The sequence below is a fragment of the Esox lucius genome, chromosome 13 (assembly GCF_011004845.1).
Source record: "Esox lucius isolate fEsoLuc1 chromosome 13, fEsoLuc1.pri, whole genome shotgun sequence".
Lineage (NCBI taxonomy): Eukaryota > Metazoa > Chordata > Actinopteri > Esociformes > Esocidae > Esox > Esox lucius.
Window position 1 is genome coordinate 18,319,473 of NC_047581.1, and position 16,268 is coordinate 18,335,740.

The window sequence follows — 16,268 nt, forward strand, 5'->3', positions numbered from 1 at the left end:
TGGGAGGAGTTCTTTAGAGATTTTCTGGAAAAGGGAGATATTGGGAGGAGGTGTTCAGAGATTTTTTGGAAAGGGGAGGAGGTCAAGGGGGCAAGTTGTTGGGTGACCGACATCCCTAGCTGCAGGGTTTCATCTGGAGAGAGCCAGGGAAAGCCAGTTAATGCATAGTCAGATCGGTCTGCATTGGAGCCCTATAGACTGAGTAAATGAGGTAAGGATATCATCAACCTTGTTTTCAGTTTGTGGTTGACAAAGTCATAAAAAGAGAGGAAATCTGAAGTGGGGAGGAGTGCGCGGTGGTGAACAGTATGGATTGGGGTGGGGTCGGAAGGGGTCTAAGCAGCAGAGAGAAGAAGGAAAGGTAGCGAGGAGAGAGTGAACAGATGCTAGGACGTTGGGAGGTTTTCCTCCAGTTATGCCCACTTCTGCCCTCTTCTTTTAACTTGCAATGAGTGACTAACCACGAAGGAGTTAGGTCTGGAAATATTAGGACATTGACACACGTTTTGTTATTTTGCCCGTTTACCAGAATATATTTAGGTTACAGTTAAATAATAAATATGGGCTTAAAGTGCAGCTCTGCAACACAGAAAGGCCTGGACATCCACGGAAGACAACAGTGGTGAATGATCGTGGGATGCTGTTGATTGTAGGATAAACACGATCATCGTAGGATCCTGTTCACCACAAGGTACAAACCATTCATAAGCCACAAGAATAGAAAGGCCAGATTAGACTTTGACAAAAAACATCTAAAAAAGCCAGCCGAGTTCTGGAACAGCATTCTTAGGACTGATGAAACTAAGATCAACCTGTACCAGAATGATGGGAAGAAAATGTTTGGAGAAGGCTTGGAACAGCTTATGATCCGAAGCATATCACATCATCTGTAAAACATGGTGGAGGCAGTGTGATGGCATGGGCATGCATGGCTTCCAATGGCACTGGGTCACAAGTGTTTATTGATGATGTGACAGAAGACTGAAGCAGCTGGATCAATTCTGAATTGTAAAGGGATATATTGTCTGCTCAGATTCAGCCAAATTCAGCAAAGTTGATTGGACAGCGCTTCACTTTACAGATGGACAATGACCCAAAACACATTGTGAAAACAACCCAGGAGTTATAAAAGGCAAAGAAGTGGAATATTCTGCGATGGTGGAGTCAATTACCTGATATCAACCCAATCAAGCAAGCATTTCACTTGCTGAAGAAAAAACGTAAAGCAGAAAGACTCACAAATAACAACTGAAGACAGCGGCAGTAAAGGCCTGGCAAAGCATCACAAAGGAGGAAACCCAGCGTTTGGTAATGTCCATGTGTTCCAGACTTCAAGCAGTAATTCCTTGCAAATGATTCTCTACGTCTAAGTATTAAAAATGAAAATGTTATTTATGATTGTGTTCATTTGTGCAATTACATTTGAGCTCCTGAAATAAGGGTTTATGAAAATGGTTGCAATTCCTCAATGTTTCATACAATATTTTTGTTCAACCCCTTGAATTAAACCTGAAAGTAGGGGTTGTAGTGAGATTAATCGACAGACAGCCTCTAGTAAAGACAAGGTCACGCACACAGGGAAATTAAGTCAAAACTGTAGATATGGATGTTTTGCAGTTTTTACCCTTATTGACAATCCTGTACCTTAGATTAACCATGACATAACTACCAGACTTATTAGAAGGCTAACTAATGTGTTAATGGGTAGCTTTAATTAGTTCTGGGCTCATGTCAACAAGATGAAGAGGCTGTTATTCTTGTTTGCAAAAAGCATAACTACAAACATTATTAAACAAAACTTTCGGAAATCTTACAAAGGTTGTTTGCACTATATGGGCATTGTGGTGGCAACACTGTTGGCATAGGGCACATTTGGTTGACCCTGCAAGCAATGGAAAGGCGGAGCTTCTATCTCTTCCCCAAAGTAAGACACTGTTGTCGAAAGTGGGAAAGAAATGGAAAAAATTGACTTGCCGGAATTTTAACAAAAGATTGTACTGAATGTGTTTTATGTTGTTAAAACAATTGCAAGAATAAAAACAATACAAAAAAATATGAAAACAAAAGACAAAACAGAGAACATACCCAATCACCCCCTTCGCCAGCTAGACATTTACTTTCTCCCTGCCCTGTATAAGATCCTTGGTAATTAGTTTTTTGGAATATTGTGACGTGTAAGATCTTAAACAGTCTAAGATAATGTGAGGTGTGGATTGAACAGGTCTGAATATATTTCAAGGTTTCTGCCCAGTCTGCTGTGGAGATTTTGGTGACTAGGTCCTGCTCCCGCATCACGCTGATGGCATCTGTTAAGGGTGGTTTAGCAGGTAGGAATGCATCATACAAGATAAACGTTTTGTGGGAAACATTTTGATGCACCCATCAAACAGAAAAGGTCAAGCATTTTCAAAGACATAAAGGGGTTTTATCTCTTATCTGTCATCTTAAAAAAGATATTTCTGGACTGTTTCCCTCAGCAAGTCAAAGGAGAAAAAGACTTGTGCTGTGTAAATCCCCTATGACTACAGGTGGTGCTGCCCATCTCAATACTCCTTTCTCATTTTCACTGTTGGTCCTGTACTTCCCAACATACCACCAATGTCACCTTAATACCTTAATACACAATATTTGTGTTTGAGTTTCTGTGTTTTAAAATTAACAAACAGAAAAACATTTAAAAGTACCTTTTCTAAATCAGTAATATGAGAGAACTGGTCAGGGGTTTGAAATGTTTTGCCAGGCACTATATATTAGATAATTTAACAGTGTTGTTGGTAAATGAAAGATATTTTCCAAAGTGACTTAACTTGTATACTGCATATCTGCCAAATGTTTGGACTTTAAATACATATGTACATTCTGTGACAGTATATTTATTATTTGATGCCATGCCTGCTGGCAGACGGACCAAATAATTAACAGTGTATTCCATTGCGGTAGGGCATCAACTTTTGTGGCATTATTTTACAGTGGCATTTGTGGCATTATTTTACAGTCCATTTCTTCATTTAGAATTGAGGATACTTCAAATAGGGACCCTTTTTCAACACAGAAAATGCTTGGTTTCAATCAGCATAACGGCAAATCATCTTAAACAATGCCTGCCTCTTCTTAATAGAATTCCTCATCATATTGTTGTTGTGTTCAGTCATTTTTAAGAGTCATTAGGGCATAGTAATCTTCCAGGAATTACAACAGTCCCTCACAGTTGCAGTTGAATGGAAGGCAGCAACATTGTTGAAAGTAGAACACATTTGCTATTTTCCAAAAGACCTTTTAAAACCCTAGTGGTAGTATGATGTCTACATACAAAGTGAGAAATAATGGAAAGCCCTGCATCAGCACTACTGATATCTCAGTCAGTCATGGCTATGGTCAGTATTTTTTGTGAGCAATTAGGATAGTAAATTAGCATGAGCATACATATTTAGAGACTACACAAATTTGTTATTAAGGTGTGTTGAAGTTCATAGGTTAATGAATTCTTAATGCAATAAAATACATTTAGATTAATTATTTTCACATTTAATTAAGTTGACATGCCCTTCGATTGAAGAATTTGGGTCTATCAATGATTCTTCCCCCCCCCCACTGGTCCAAGAAACCATGGATGCCATCCACTTGTTGGCAATAATCCGTGGAACCCTTGACCTATGGGAATATTCCATCTCTTGTTGAGGGGCTTGCCTTCAAATGCTGTTGCAACTATTCATCTAGGATGGACAATCTATTGAGAACATTTTACAATTATAACAATATATCAGACTGTTCCTGGTGCAGAGTCAGGGATTTGAATTAAGTTTAACTTAAATTTCAGATGTACATACAGTGCTGTCCATAATGTATTTGGAGAGTGACATTAGTTTTGTTATTTTGGATCTGAACTACAGCAATTTGAATATGAATATGAATGATATAATGATACTGGGGTTAAAGCACAGACTGACATCTTTAGTTTGAGGGTATTTTCATTCATGCTGCAAGTTGTGTACTTAGTCTATTTAAGGGTAACAAAATTATTTGGACAATTGGTGTCACAAATGTGTCCTATTAGGCAGGTGTGATTGTTGTCTCATTAGTGCATGCACAAGAGAGCTGTCAATGTCTAGTCTTGATTCTAGGCTTTACATTTGCATTTGGAGTCTGACTAAAGTGCCAACGCAAGTCAAGATGACCATCATGATGGAGATAGTTAAGAATGAATCAATCAGAGACATAGCCAACACATTAGTTGTTTCAAGATCAACTGTTTTGTATGTTAAGACCATGTTTGTGTTTCACATAGCAGGCCTCTCCGGTCCATCTGAATGTATATATGCCTGTAATTAAAGAGGTTAGTTTAATGTCTCAATTCTGCATCAACCTCTACTTATTGATGTCCATCCATTTAAAGAGTAGGTGTTGTGTTGGGTTGCCTCTACTAGACATCTGCCTTGTAATCATAAGGTCAATGTTAATACATGTTAATTTGCTCATTAAATTATTGCAGTCTCTTGCCAAAGTTCTTTTTTGGGCTCTCCTTTGATCTTGAATTCATTACAGGTTAACCCTTTGATCTTTCAAATGCATGACGTGGACACATTGCATAGACACATGTGGAGACCCAATTAAGTCCCACATGAGACAGTGGAGTTGGTATGATTCTTCTCAGTTTCAAATATTAGTTGTTAATTCACTTTTAGATAAATCAATGCAATATCCTTCAATTATGTTTCAGGGTAGCTATCAAAACTATATACAATCCTAAAAACAACCAATTGACTGAGGATTATAATTGAGGTAGGCCACACACAAATGTGTGATTCTATATATACATTATGGAAATTAAAAGCTAGGACATATTTCTCCTCAACAGGTAAGCTATACTTTACATCAATGAAGTAACAAGCTGGCTACCTAGTAATCTGCCTATCTCTCTGTCTATCTCACCACTAGCCGAGGAGACATTTATACAAAAAATATTTGTTCATTCAATTATAGTTACAACTTGAGCAGGATAGGCTATAAAAATAGAAATTCTAAATGATAATGCATAATTTTATAATTTTGAGAAAACTCTAAACAAGATTATTGTAGTGACATTGGTTGAATGCTGGGAGATATAGTGGGGAGAACAAGTATTTGATACACTGCCGATTTTGCAGGTTTACCTACTTACAAAGCATGTAGAGGTCTGTAATTTTTATCATAGGTATTCTTCAACTGTGAGAGACGGAATCTAAAACAAAAATCCAGAAAATCACATTATATGATTTTTAAATAATTAATTTGCATTTTATTGCATGACATAAGTATTTGATCACCTACCAACCAGTAAGAATTCCGTCTCTCACAGACCTGTTAGATTTTCTTTAAGAAGTCCTCTTGTTCTCCACTCATTACCTGTATTAACTGCACCTGTTTGAACTTGTTACCTGTATAAAAGACACCTGTCCACACACTCAGGAATGGGAGAAGGTCATGTGGTCTGATGAGACAAAAATAGAGCTTTTTGGTCTAAACGCCACTTGCCATGTTTGGAGGAAGAAGAAGGATGAGTACAACCCCAAGAACACCATCCCCACCGTGAAGCATGGAGGTGGAAACATCATTCTTTGGGGATGCTTTTCTGCAAAGGGGACAGGATGACTGCACCGTATTGAGGGGAGGATGGATGGGGCCATGTATCGCAAGATTTTGGCCAACAACCTCCTTCCCTCAGTAATAGCATTGAAGATGGGTCATGGCTGGGTCTTCCAGCATGACAACGACCCGAAACACACAGCCAGGGCAACTAAGGAGTGGCTCCGTAAGAAGCATCTCAAGGTCCAGGAGTGGTCTAGCCAGTCTCCAGACCTGAACCCAATAGAAAATCTTTAGAGGGAGCTGAAAGTCCGTATTGCCCAGCGACAGCCCTGAAACCTGAAGGATCTGGAGAAGGTCTGTATGGAGGAGTGGGCCAAAATCCCTGCTGCAGTGTGTGCAAACCAGGTCAAGAACTACAGGAAATGTATGATCTCTGTAATTGCAAACAAAGGTTTCTGTACCAAATATTAAGTTCTGCTTTTCTGATGTATCAAATACTTATGTCATGCAATAAAATGCTAATTATTTATTTTAAAATCATACAATGTGATTTTCTGGATTTCTGTTTTAGATTCCGTCACTCACAGTTGAAGAGTACCTATGATGACAATTACAGATTTCTACATGCTTTGTAAGTGGGAAAACCTGCAAAATCGCCAGTGTATCAAATACTTGTTCTCCCCACTGTATTTATAAGAAATATATTGCTTGCATAAATATTTAATTGCCAAAAAGCAAAATGTGGTAAAGCCACTTTAAGCTGCACTTTCAGCTTTAATTCAATTGGTAAGTAAGTACCAGATTTGCACATAGTCCACAGTGCTTTGGGCCCATTTGTTTTGGCAGATTCGCTCAAGGTTGATCAAGTTGGTCAGAAAAAGCTAGTGGAACTCTATTGAAAAAAGATTCTTAATGGCATTAGGATGGGGACACTGATTGGGGTGGGACAATAGTTGGGACAAGTTTTCAAACTGTTTTTGGTAGGTAAAATGATCTGCAGCTTACTATGGGGTAATCTAGCTCAGACGAGCAAATAGTTGAGACATGTCATGTCATCATCATGTCATGTCATCTTCTTCCGCTTATCCGGGGCCGGGTCGCGGGGGCAGCAGTCTAAGCAGGGATGCCCAGACTTCCCTCTCCCCAGACACTTCCTCTAGCTCTTCCGGGGGGACACCGAGGCGTTCCCAGCCCAGCCGGGAGACATAGTCCCTCCAGCGAGTCCTAGGTCTTCCCCGGGGTCTCCTCCCGGTGGGACGGGACCGGAACACCTTCCCAGGAAGGCGTTCCGGAGGCATCCGAAAAAGATGCCCAAGCCACCTCAGCTGACCCCTCTCGATGTGGAGGAGCAGCGGCTCTACTCTGAGCTCCTCCCGGGTGACCGAGCTTCTCACCCTATCTCTAAGGGATCGCCCGGCCACCCTGCGGAGAAAGCTCATTTAGTTGAGACATTCTAACCAAAAATGTTGTTTACAAAAAGATTTACTCCTCCCTCTTTTTTCTAACTTGAGTTTGCTATCTGATCATGGTGATTCAGAGAGAAGCCAGTGAGATGCAGGTTAATTTTCACATTTAATCGTGACTCTAAAGTATAGAATATTACAGCTTCATGTCTTGCTGATAAGCTAGTTGAGAGCATCACATGTTAAATTAATTGATTGGCCACTTGCCACTATTAGATGATAACAGGGTGTTAATTCCCAGAAGTACTTCTTCTGAAAATGGTGAAAACATTTTATACAAAAAAGTAAGCAAAAGGATAAAAAATATCCAACAAGAGCCAGCAAGATGTCTGCTTTCCATTACAGAGAAATATTGATATACCTAGCTAGCCAATTTCCTCTGACACACAATAAAGGTACATTCCAAGATTATTGGCCACTAGTTGAAAAGTTGCGCTGTTGAGACAAATAGGGCCTGAAAATTGTGTATTATGTCATGCATGAGCCAATATGTATCCCATGCCATCAAAACCACTTGCTTTCAAACTTGGAATTTCATGGCTTTGTAACTGATGCACATTATAAGCAACATATTAAACATCCAACTCAAAATCTGAGGTTTAAGAGAAAAGTACTTAATGAAAAAAAAGAAAAGATTACTGGTTAAAAACATAGCAAACCAAAAAGCTTGACTTGAAATCCTAATTGGTTGCTCAAAATAAAGATCTAATAATTCTATCATAGTGACGTTCAGTGGACCCAAACCACACAGTAGGCTGCACCAATGCAGGCTGCTCATCCCGCTCTCACCCTTTTCTCTACTTAAAGGTGCTACTCATGAGATTTGTCCCATTTATAGTTGAAACATTATGCTCCATTCAAAACAAGTCCCGCTCCATGGGGCCTAGTGCTTGACCTTTTAATTTCAGTCACCAGCTTAATCATTTAAAACAATTATTTCCTCCATAATTTAGTTATCCTCACATTAACTCAAATTCAGCGATTTTGTGTTGGTATTTAGCTACCAGAAAATGTCTATTATTTCTGTACCTGTAAATTTTTTATAAAATGTTCCTCAGTTTTGTCTTGAGCATGAAATATGCTAGCATTTGATAGATTATAGCTTATAATTTGTAGTCTCTGGTCTTTCACTATAAGGCTATATAATAGAAAAATGTGGCTGCAAAAAGAGGTACTCAAGGTCATTTTGTTAAAGATAAATTTCATCTTTTGGAGCTTTTTATTAAATTTTTTAGGATATTAGTACAGTAATAACCTAGAAGAAATAACGTTTGTTTTTTTATTGAACACAGGCATGCTGCCCCCCCACCCAAGAAGAAATATAGAAGCAAAATGTGTATTACCGGGAATTTGCTTAGAAATAGAAACAAAACCTAAAAGGAATAATTTGTAGCATATAATACATGTTAAATATTTGGATTTCCTGTTAGAAAGAGTAATATGCATAGAATTAATGGAACTGACTAATTGTTTACTTTTTTTGAAGCCGCATGTGATCGACTGATCCATCACAAAATTAGAATAGGCCTGTACTGACCTCTGCAGGTTCCTTACAAATATTGCAATATCGTGATTAATGAAGATTTTGGAGCTCCGTGTACATGTTCCCTCAGTCATATGCACTACAGATAGTTTTTGAAGATCGATTCTGGCGTCAATAGGATCGATATCTGTTTCAGTTTCTCTTATAGGTTGCACCCATTTCATCAAAGAGTAGAACTGTCACTCTGTGCAAACAACGTTCCGCTGTCGTTTACACGTTATTTATTCTCCAGCTCCACTGCCGTTGCTTGTGATTGTGAACTCAAACAACGAACGTACACGTCGCGCACGCCAGCGCGCCGCGGCGTGCACCATGACTACCGGGCACCGACCGCCAATCCGACCCATATGCCAACATTCATTGCATGCATGAATGTCATAGCTGAACGAAAGAGGAGCATCGTGTGGAGCTATTTTGCAGATTTAAAACGATGCGATGTATGTAGGAAGGTTTTTCGCTACTGTGGCTACACCACCAATTTGTTTAAACAAACGAGCAAGAGAACTCAGTGTTGCAACAGAAAAGAGGAGGGAAATGCCTCAGACAGACCCTTACACAGAGTCGGAGTTCACTGGCAGTCATTTTAGAGGCAAGGAATATCCAGGTATATATAGTAGTGAAATTAATATTTTAGTCAAATCAGATCATCAGCATTGGTTAATGTTACGTTAATGTAAAAAACTGAAAATTATCACATTTCCTCCAAATTACTGATTATCATCAGTATTGATATACTGTTGCTTTTATACAACAGCCCTTCAAAAATAATAATCAAATATTTGCATCTGTGGCAACATGACAAAAAGAACTAAGAACCACAAAAAACATTATTGAAATATGTTGGTAGTGTTTTATAAATGCAATAACGCATGTAGTGCTGTATCCTGATTGCAGTCACTGCTGCCTCTTGTGACCTATTGTATACACCTTGTAGAGTCATATATTAATCTCTATGCTGTGAAAGGAGTAGGAATTTTTCATCAATAGATGGGATTGGAAAGAGGTCTATCTTTGTATCCATGCCGTTAATATGTATTTTCTCGCATGCACTGATCCATTGAGGCCATCGCCATATTGAATTAGTCATTTTAAAAAGCTGATCCCTCCTAATAATCCGGTTGGAATTAGGATCACATGACCAACTGTGTCAACAGGAGGGATCATCCAATGGACAACAGGATAATCAGGAGGGATCAGCCAATGAAGTTAGAAACTACACCTATGTGACGAAGTACGCATTCAGCGGACATGTTCATGCAAAACGCCTTTACGCCCAGGTCCTCTAATTTTCTCTATGCATCACGATGCATCGTCACCTAGCTAGCTACTATACTGTACAACTCGATCCAGGGATTTACGGACAAGCTTTTCTGTAATTTATGTTTATGTCAGTATAGTTTGATTTGTGTTGCCGCAAAGCCACAATGCGAAAAATATTTCTGCTGTTCATCGTGCAGGCTTATTTGTCTGGTGGTGTCAGAGGTGAGTTCAGTTTTGTAATGATGAATAGCTATTTTAGCTGGCTAGCTACCTCTGTCATTGTATTAATCCGAACCAGGCATGGATCTGGTTAATCAAAAGCATTAAGGTTTAAAGCTAATTTCATAGTTACAAGCCTTGTGAGAGCATTGTAAATGCCATCGACCTCTTTCCCAAAATTCATCGTTTCTAAAGTAGTACCAGACTTCCTCAAACCACTCGTTAAACAACTGTATGTACTGTAGCTAACCCTGTTACAAATTAATACGCTTTCCGGTTCACCCACACAGATCTCTCGTATTTCTCATGACATTAGTTACATTGTTTTTTCGTTTCTGCGTGCGCAATAAAAAACATTCTAGTTGAATAGTAAAAGACAATAGTAAAAAAAAAAAAATTTAATGACGTTATAAACGAAGATATTTGAGAATTGAATTAATATGCTGAATACTGACTGTCAGCCTCTTCTTGAGCAATAGAGGGCAGCTGTATTGTTATGATTTTATACTGCCCTCTGTCGCTCGATAGAACCAGGGTCATCATCCACCCCAATAATGAAAGGGGGCAAATCAACATTCGTTTTGGTAAATGTAGTCTTAAGGAATTATTTGTACACTTCTGTAAGTAAGATCATGTTACAATTTTCACACACCCGAAAAGCTGCAACCGGAGATTTGGTCTTGCCAAATTATACATCCAAATATTATCTCTATCTGTAAAGTGTTTCCAAAAATAATTCATTTTCTTTTCAATTCTGATGATCATTGATGTTTCTTTCCCTGAGACATTTTTAATAAATCACAGCCTACTAACCACAAACCAATAACTGAAAGGTATTTGGATTGTATCTCATAATTTGATTAATTAGTTAACAAACATAGCCTACCTCCTGCAAGTTATGCCCATCCCATTTACAGCAGAACTCAAATAAATTAATCAGATAATGTTCCTTTGTTAATCTGCATCAAAGATGGTTGTCACTCAGTTAACAATTTTTTTTAACCAACTCAGTTAACTACTCAGTTAATGTAAAAAAAACATAATAGGCCACTGTGAAGCTTCTAAAAAGATGGGGAATTAGTTAATTTGAAAATTATGCAAATGTAATTATATTAATGTAAAATATGAATTACCTTATTTGAGTCCCTTGAAGAAAATATAGTTTACTTTAGCCATTTACCACAGAAAATGTTCATTTTGGTCTACAATGCGATGGAAGCAGGGTATCTCCTTAGCTCATTGATTTACAGTGACAAATGGTGTGTCCAACTGGTGGCATCTCTAGTTTACTCTTCTGTAGTTGGCCTAAGGGTTTGTTAATTCCCTCGTCAATGTCTGTATTCACCCTCTGAGTGTTGTCATCTACATGTATGTAAGTTTTGTAGGACCTTGGGTTAGTTTTATTTCACTAGGTGGTAATCCAGCAATGTTTTTCATAGCTGTTAAACACTAAACATGTTTTTGTGATCTGTTTAATCTACAGGCAGTTTAAATATTCCAGGTCCCACCTCTGTAAAGGATGCGCCCACTGAACATGAAACGCTATCTGGTACAAAAGTAATCACACCCCCAGAACCTGTTGTAAAGAAAACAATACCTGAAAAATCTGTTAAAACTACAGTGGCACCAGTAGAATCTGCTGGAAAGGAATCTGTGCAAATAGAATCTAAAGAAAATGGAAAAAAACAAGTAGAATCTGATAAAAATGAAGAAGCAACTGGGAAGGAACCAGCAATAGATGCTGAAACTTCTAAGGTGGACCAAGAGGAGTCCGATGATAACGCTGACTTCCACAGCCCACGTGAAGACGCAAAAAGCGGTCACTTCTTTGTTTACCTTGTGTGTACTGCGGTGCTGGTGGCCGTGCTCTATATTAGCTACCACAACAAGCGGAAGGTAATTGGTTCCTAACATTGGTTTACAAATTGCAGCTTTTGATTGTTGTTCATAAACTAGGTACAAAGATACGCATAAAAAATAAGCATATTCAAGAAACTTATATCATAAATGTGGTAAAAAAAAAATATATATACATTAATTAAAATAATGATCAAAGAAACACATTTTGTCTATTTTAGATTATTGCCTATTGTGTTGAGGGGAAGAGGTCAAGATCGGCGCGTCGGCCCAAAACCACAGAGTACATGAAGGTGGAACAGAATGTAAGTTAGATTATTATTCTTTTTTTAAATGGTGTCCATTTAATCCCTTTAAAATTCATGTATTGCTCTTTCCATACTTGGAGGTTTGATACATGATGCTCCCAATGTGTAACGCTAGGTTTAAAAAGCATATTGGTTGTTTTTTCCCTGTCTAATGCTCTATTGTTGACTTTTTTTCTTTTCAGTTGTGAAGTGGCATCACTGTCATGAAGGTATTGCCAGAATAAGGGATAAAGGTGTGAATATGAAATAAGGCACCAAACTGAGTGAAAGAACACCTGCTTGGTTTAATCAATATTGATGTCTTGGATGGATATTATGTAATATATTTTTGTCTTTGTATGATTGTTGCATGTCTATGCAGAGAACACTGTTGCCTTATTAGGAAATATGTAATGCTGACAATGATAAACATGCCTGTGTTTGCACTCTTTTGTGATTTTGTTTCTGTGGAGCATTCTTTGTGTTCTCTGTCAGGCAGTCTGACTGATATGCAGCATATACACTCTGTGGCCATTTTATTAAGAACACCTCCCTGTTCCCTGTTTACATACATAAATCCTCCAATAGGTATATCAGATGGCTGTGGCTTGCTATGTAAAGCAGGCCTTAATGTTAATGTTCAGTAGAATGATAGAATGGGTTTCCAGCGTGTATGACCATTGGTGCCAGGTCTGGCAGTTATAGAATCACTTGTGGGCTTTTTACCAGCAACAGTGTCGAGGGTTTATTGAGAATGGTGTGACGAACGACACATCTGGTCAGCTGCAGTTCTGTGAGAGAAAATAGCTTGTTGTTGACAAACAACAAACCAAAAAAATAAAGGCACAATACATCGGCGGTGTGCAAAATGCTGTCTCAAAGCTCACTGTGTGCTGTTCCTCGTGATAGGTGGGTTATTGTAGGAGACAACTATACTGGGTTACTTCCCTGACTGAGGATTGTCGAAAAAAACACCAGTCTCAGAATAAGTGGCCTGCACAGTCCCCAAATCTCAAAGCTATTGAACCTCTTTGGGATGAGAAGGAACTGGCTGTTTGCAGCATTTATGTATTGCTTATCCAGCCAGCTGCAAAAGAGCATTTTAAGCACCTCCATAGAATTCATGAATCCCTGAAGAATTCAGGCTGTTCTGTAGGCAAAGGGGTGGTAGACGGGTGTACCTTTATAAACTATCCACAGAGTGAATATACATGTACTGCCTGAGGAGAATATTTGTTTAAATTGTTTTATTTTCCTTCCGGTCCTCAGTTTTTTGCAGGTTTTTCTTCAAATAAAGGTTTTGACAGAAGACTCAACAGTGAGATTGTTCACCTGCCAGGGTTGAGCATTAACCTATACTCCCAAATGTACTGTAGGACAGAAGTTCAACACAAGCTACCACATCATGTTGGCCAGATGAATGTAAATGTACTTTGTATGTGTTTTGTTGTCTGTTAGCTGAAATCCCTTCTGAGATGGCAAAGGAAGTTGACTTTTAGTTGCTATGTCTATGTTTTCAATTGGCTGTGGGTGTGGAGGAGCGGAAGTGTAAGCGGTAGGCCTACATCATTGGGTGTGACTGATAATGCAAGTGGATGATTAATTTGGTTTCCAAGGGAATTACTGAAGTTAAGTGTTTGAATTTAGGCCTATACTGCTAATTTGATTAGAGTGGGGGTAGGCAATCCTGGCCCACTGGTGGTGCAGGCATGTCTTTGATTTAACCAACCTGGAAGACCACGGGTGTTGAATTCAGACTATCACTGAACAGATTAATTAGCTCAATTTGGGTGTGCTGGCAAGGTTGGGACAAAATCTTGCAGTACCTACAGCAAATCAGAAGAATGGTTGTGTACCCCCTGGGTTAGAGCCATCTAGCACCTGGAAAGGGACATCACGTAATTCATTTTATTTCAGCTAATTGGACCTAAAAGGATAATATTGATAGCTGGCCTGCGCAAACCTTTTCATTTTCTCAGTGACACTAAATTAGGTCTAAATTAGGTAGACATTGCCAAAATTAAGACTATAGATGGAAATTCTGAAGACCGTAGAGACTTGAAGAATGTGATGAACATGTGATTTCTGTTTTTGTTATCTGTTAGGACTTAGAGGTTTAGCTGATTGAACACTATGGACCTCCACTTCAACATGGTGATGGCCTCAATGGCACTACTAAGCGCACTGACCACCATTTGTCATCAGCTCTGAGCCAGGCATTTACAGGAGCTTAATTTGGGTTTTCACAAAAGAACAATGCAGACAATTTTCTTGTTTGTCCAGCTGGCTTCTTGGTTCGGTAGTGTCACTGGTAAATCCAGTTTGTCAGTTTTAGCTATGTCAATCTGCTAATCATAACAAGACAAGGCGGATGCCATACAGACACACTAAATTCATCTCAGACACCACAAAACAATACTAATTTAGTTTCTGAGGGAACTACAGAAGTGAACTACTACAAATTAAATGCTAGATACAGTAGCTCTTAGGTATCTAAACGTCTAAGATAACAGGAATAACTGACCAGTGCCAAATTTATCATGGTCTTTGATCACTTTTGGTAAGCATTTTTTAACAAAATGAAAACAATTACTAAAGATTTTGAGTATGTAGAGGAGGATTGAAGAATATGTATTGGATAAATATTCTCGTGGCATCAAACCAGTGTATATTTATCACCCTTGCCTGCTTTGTAAATAACTATTTCTACCCAGGATCTTGTTCCACAGAAGTGTCCATACATATTGCTTTGAAGTATTATATAGCTATGTATTTGATAAATTGAAGTACACCTTTTACAGATATCCTTTTTGAATAATGGACTAATTTAAGAATAGAAAGTGTCCAAAACACAAAATGCCCATGTTATTTTGAGAGTTTATTAAAATATATTTAACAATATTAATAGCCATTTTAATGACCATGTGATTCTAAATGTGTTTATTTAAATGTTTTCTACTTGGCACACACTGGTTTTTAGTTGGAATGAGCCAAATGCATGGGAAATCTTTGGGCACACTGTGACCCCACAGAGTCAAGGTGTCCATAATATTTGTGCTGTGTTTTGAATACGTTGTTTGTATGTTGAGGCTTGAAGCCTCAGACCGATCAGGACATGCTCCATAGCTTATAATGTGGTTTCTATATGTGTAATTAGTCTTTCATGTTTTCCCTTGGAATCATTCCAATTAAATTTTTTGTCAATTATAGTTAAGTTTACAGAGACAAAATTAGAACATGTATACCTATCCTATCTTTGCTGAATTATTTTCTAAATACTTGAACCTTTTTGCAGTCCACATTGCTCTAAATAGTTCAATGGCTTCAAATGAAAATATACATAGCATTCACACTGATTGGGGCTTGGCTTACTTACAAATTGCATGATAGCTGAGCATAGACATGCAATAGGGTATCAATAAGCAAGACTAAATTAGTTAAGGCCTAAAAAGAGAGAATAATTGTAATCAAATGTAAAGTAAAATCTGTTATGTAAATACACGTTCCATGAAATCAAGTCGGTGAATCATCCTAATAAATGTGGTTTCAATTTAATGGGGAAAACATCCTTGTGTACGATCCATAGAACTTCGAGCTAGAAACGCCCTATGATGACACCCAAGAATGGACTTTATGCACAATACACATAAAACATAATGCTATATTTATAATGAGAGAGATCCAGGGATTTATGTATTAGTGATGTTCCTTAGAACTGATATAATCATGTGAAACAAATAATATTGTAGAGGCAAGAATAGAATGAGGAACTTATAGTCAAGTAGAAGACCAAGCAGGAGATTAGCCATAATAAACTTACTATCTTGACCTGAAGGCTGTGACGTTTTCTTAGATGACCTGGGTTCTATATTGTTGTGAAGATGGATTCAGGCAAATAAAGAAAAATGTCAACTGGATCTTCGCAAAACAAATAAGGGTCATGTTCACAAACATTTGTTAAGAGCCAGTAATTTACCAGTAATATAATGATGTGTCTAAACAGTTTATATACTTGAAGTTATTTTTCTGTCTATGTATGTACATGTATGTAACCTGTTGGGTTAACTTTCACTG

At 38.1% G+C, this 16,268-nt stretch overlaps 1 protein-coding gene across 4 annotated transcripts; it reads left to right on the top strand.

Annotated features, from left to right (window-relative positions):
• The first annotated feature begins 8,932 nt into the window (after positions 1–8,932).
• Positions 8,933–15,749, top strand: tgoln2 (trans-golgi network protein 2). Of its 4 annotated transcripts, none has more exons than XM_020052786.3 (5): positions 8,933–9,175; positions 11,534–11,946; positions 12,129–12,212; positions 12,398–12,448; positions 13,464–15,749. In XM_020052786.3, exons 1-4 carry the CDS (start codon positions 9,007–9,009, stop codon positions 12,401–12,403), a joined length of 672 nt encoding a protein of 223 aa, XP_019908345.2. In that variant the 5' UTR covers positions 8,933–9,006; the 3' UTR covers positions 12,404–12,448; positions 13,464–15,749. The 4 variants fall into 4 exon arrangements, with proteins under 4 accessions (XP_019908345.2, XP_010874671.2, XP_019908347.2 ...); XM_010876369.5 differs by having other exon boundaries at positions 14,300–15,749; XM_020052788.3 differs by lacking the exon at positions 8,933–9,175 and adding an exon at positions 9,783–10,053 and having other exon boundaries at positions 11,552–11,946; positions 12,398–15,749.
• Positions 15,750–16,268: the final 519 nt, after the last annotated feature.

Bases quoted from the DNA above. Each gene is read 5' to 3' on its own strand.
- tgoln2 (XM_020052786.3), top strand. From the start codon at position 9,007: ATGTATGTAGGAAGGTTTTTCGCTACTGTGGCTACACCACCAATTTGT. The intron at 9,176-11,533 runs GTATATATAGTA...TTTAATCTACAG, and splicing joins TAGAGGCAAGGAATATCCAG to GCAGTTTAAATATTCCAGGT. The intron at 11,947-12,128 runs GTAATTGGTTCC...TGTCTATTTTAG, and splicing joins GCTACCACAACAAGCGGAAG to ATTATTGCCTATTGTGTTGA.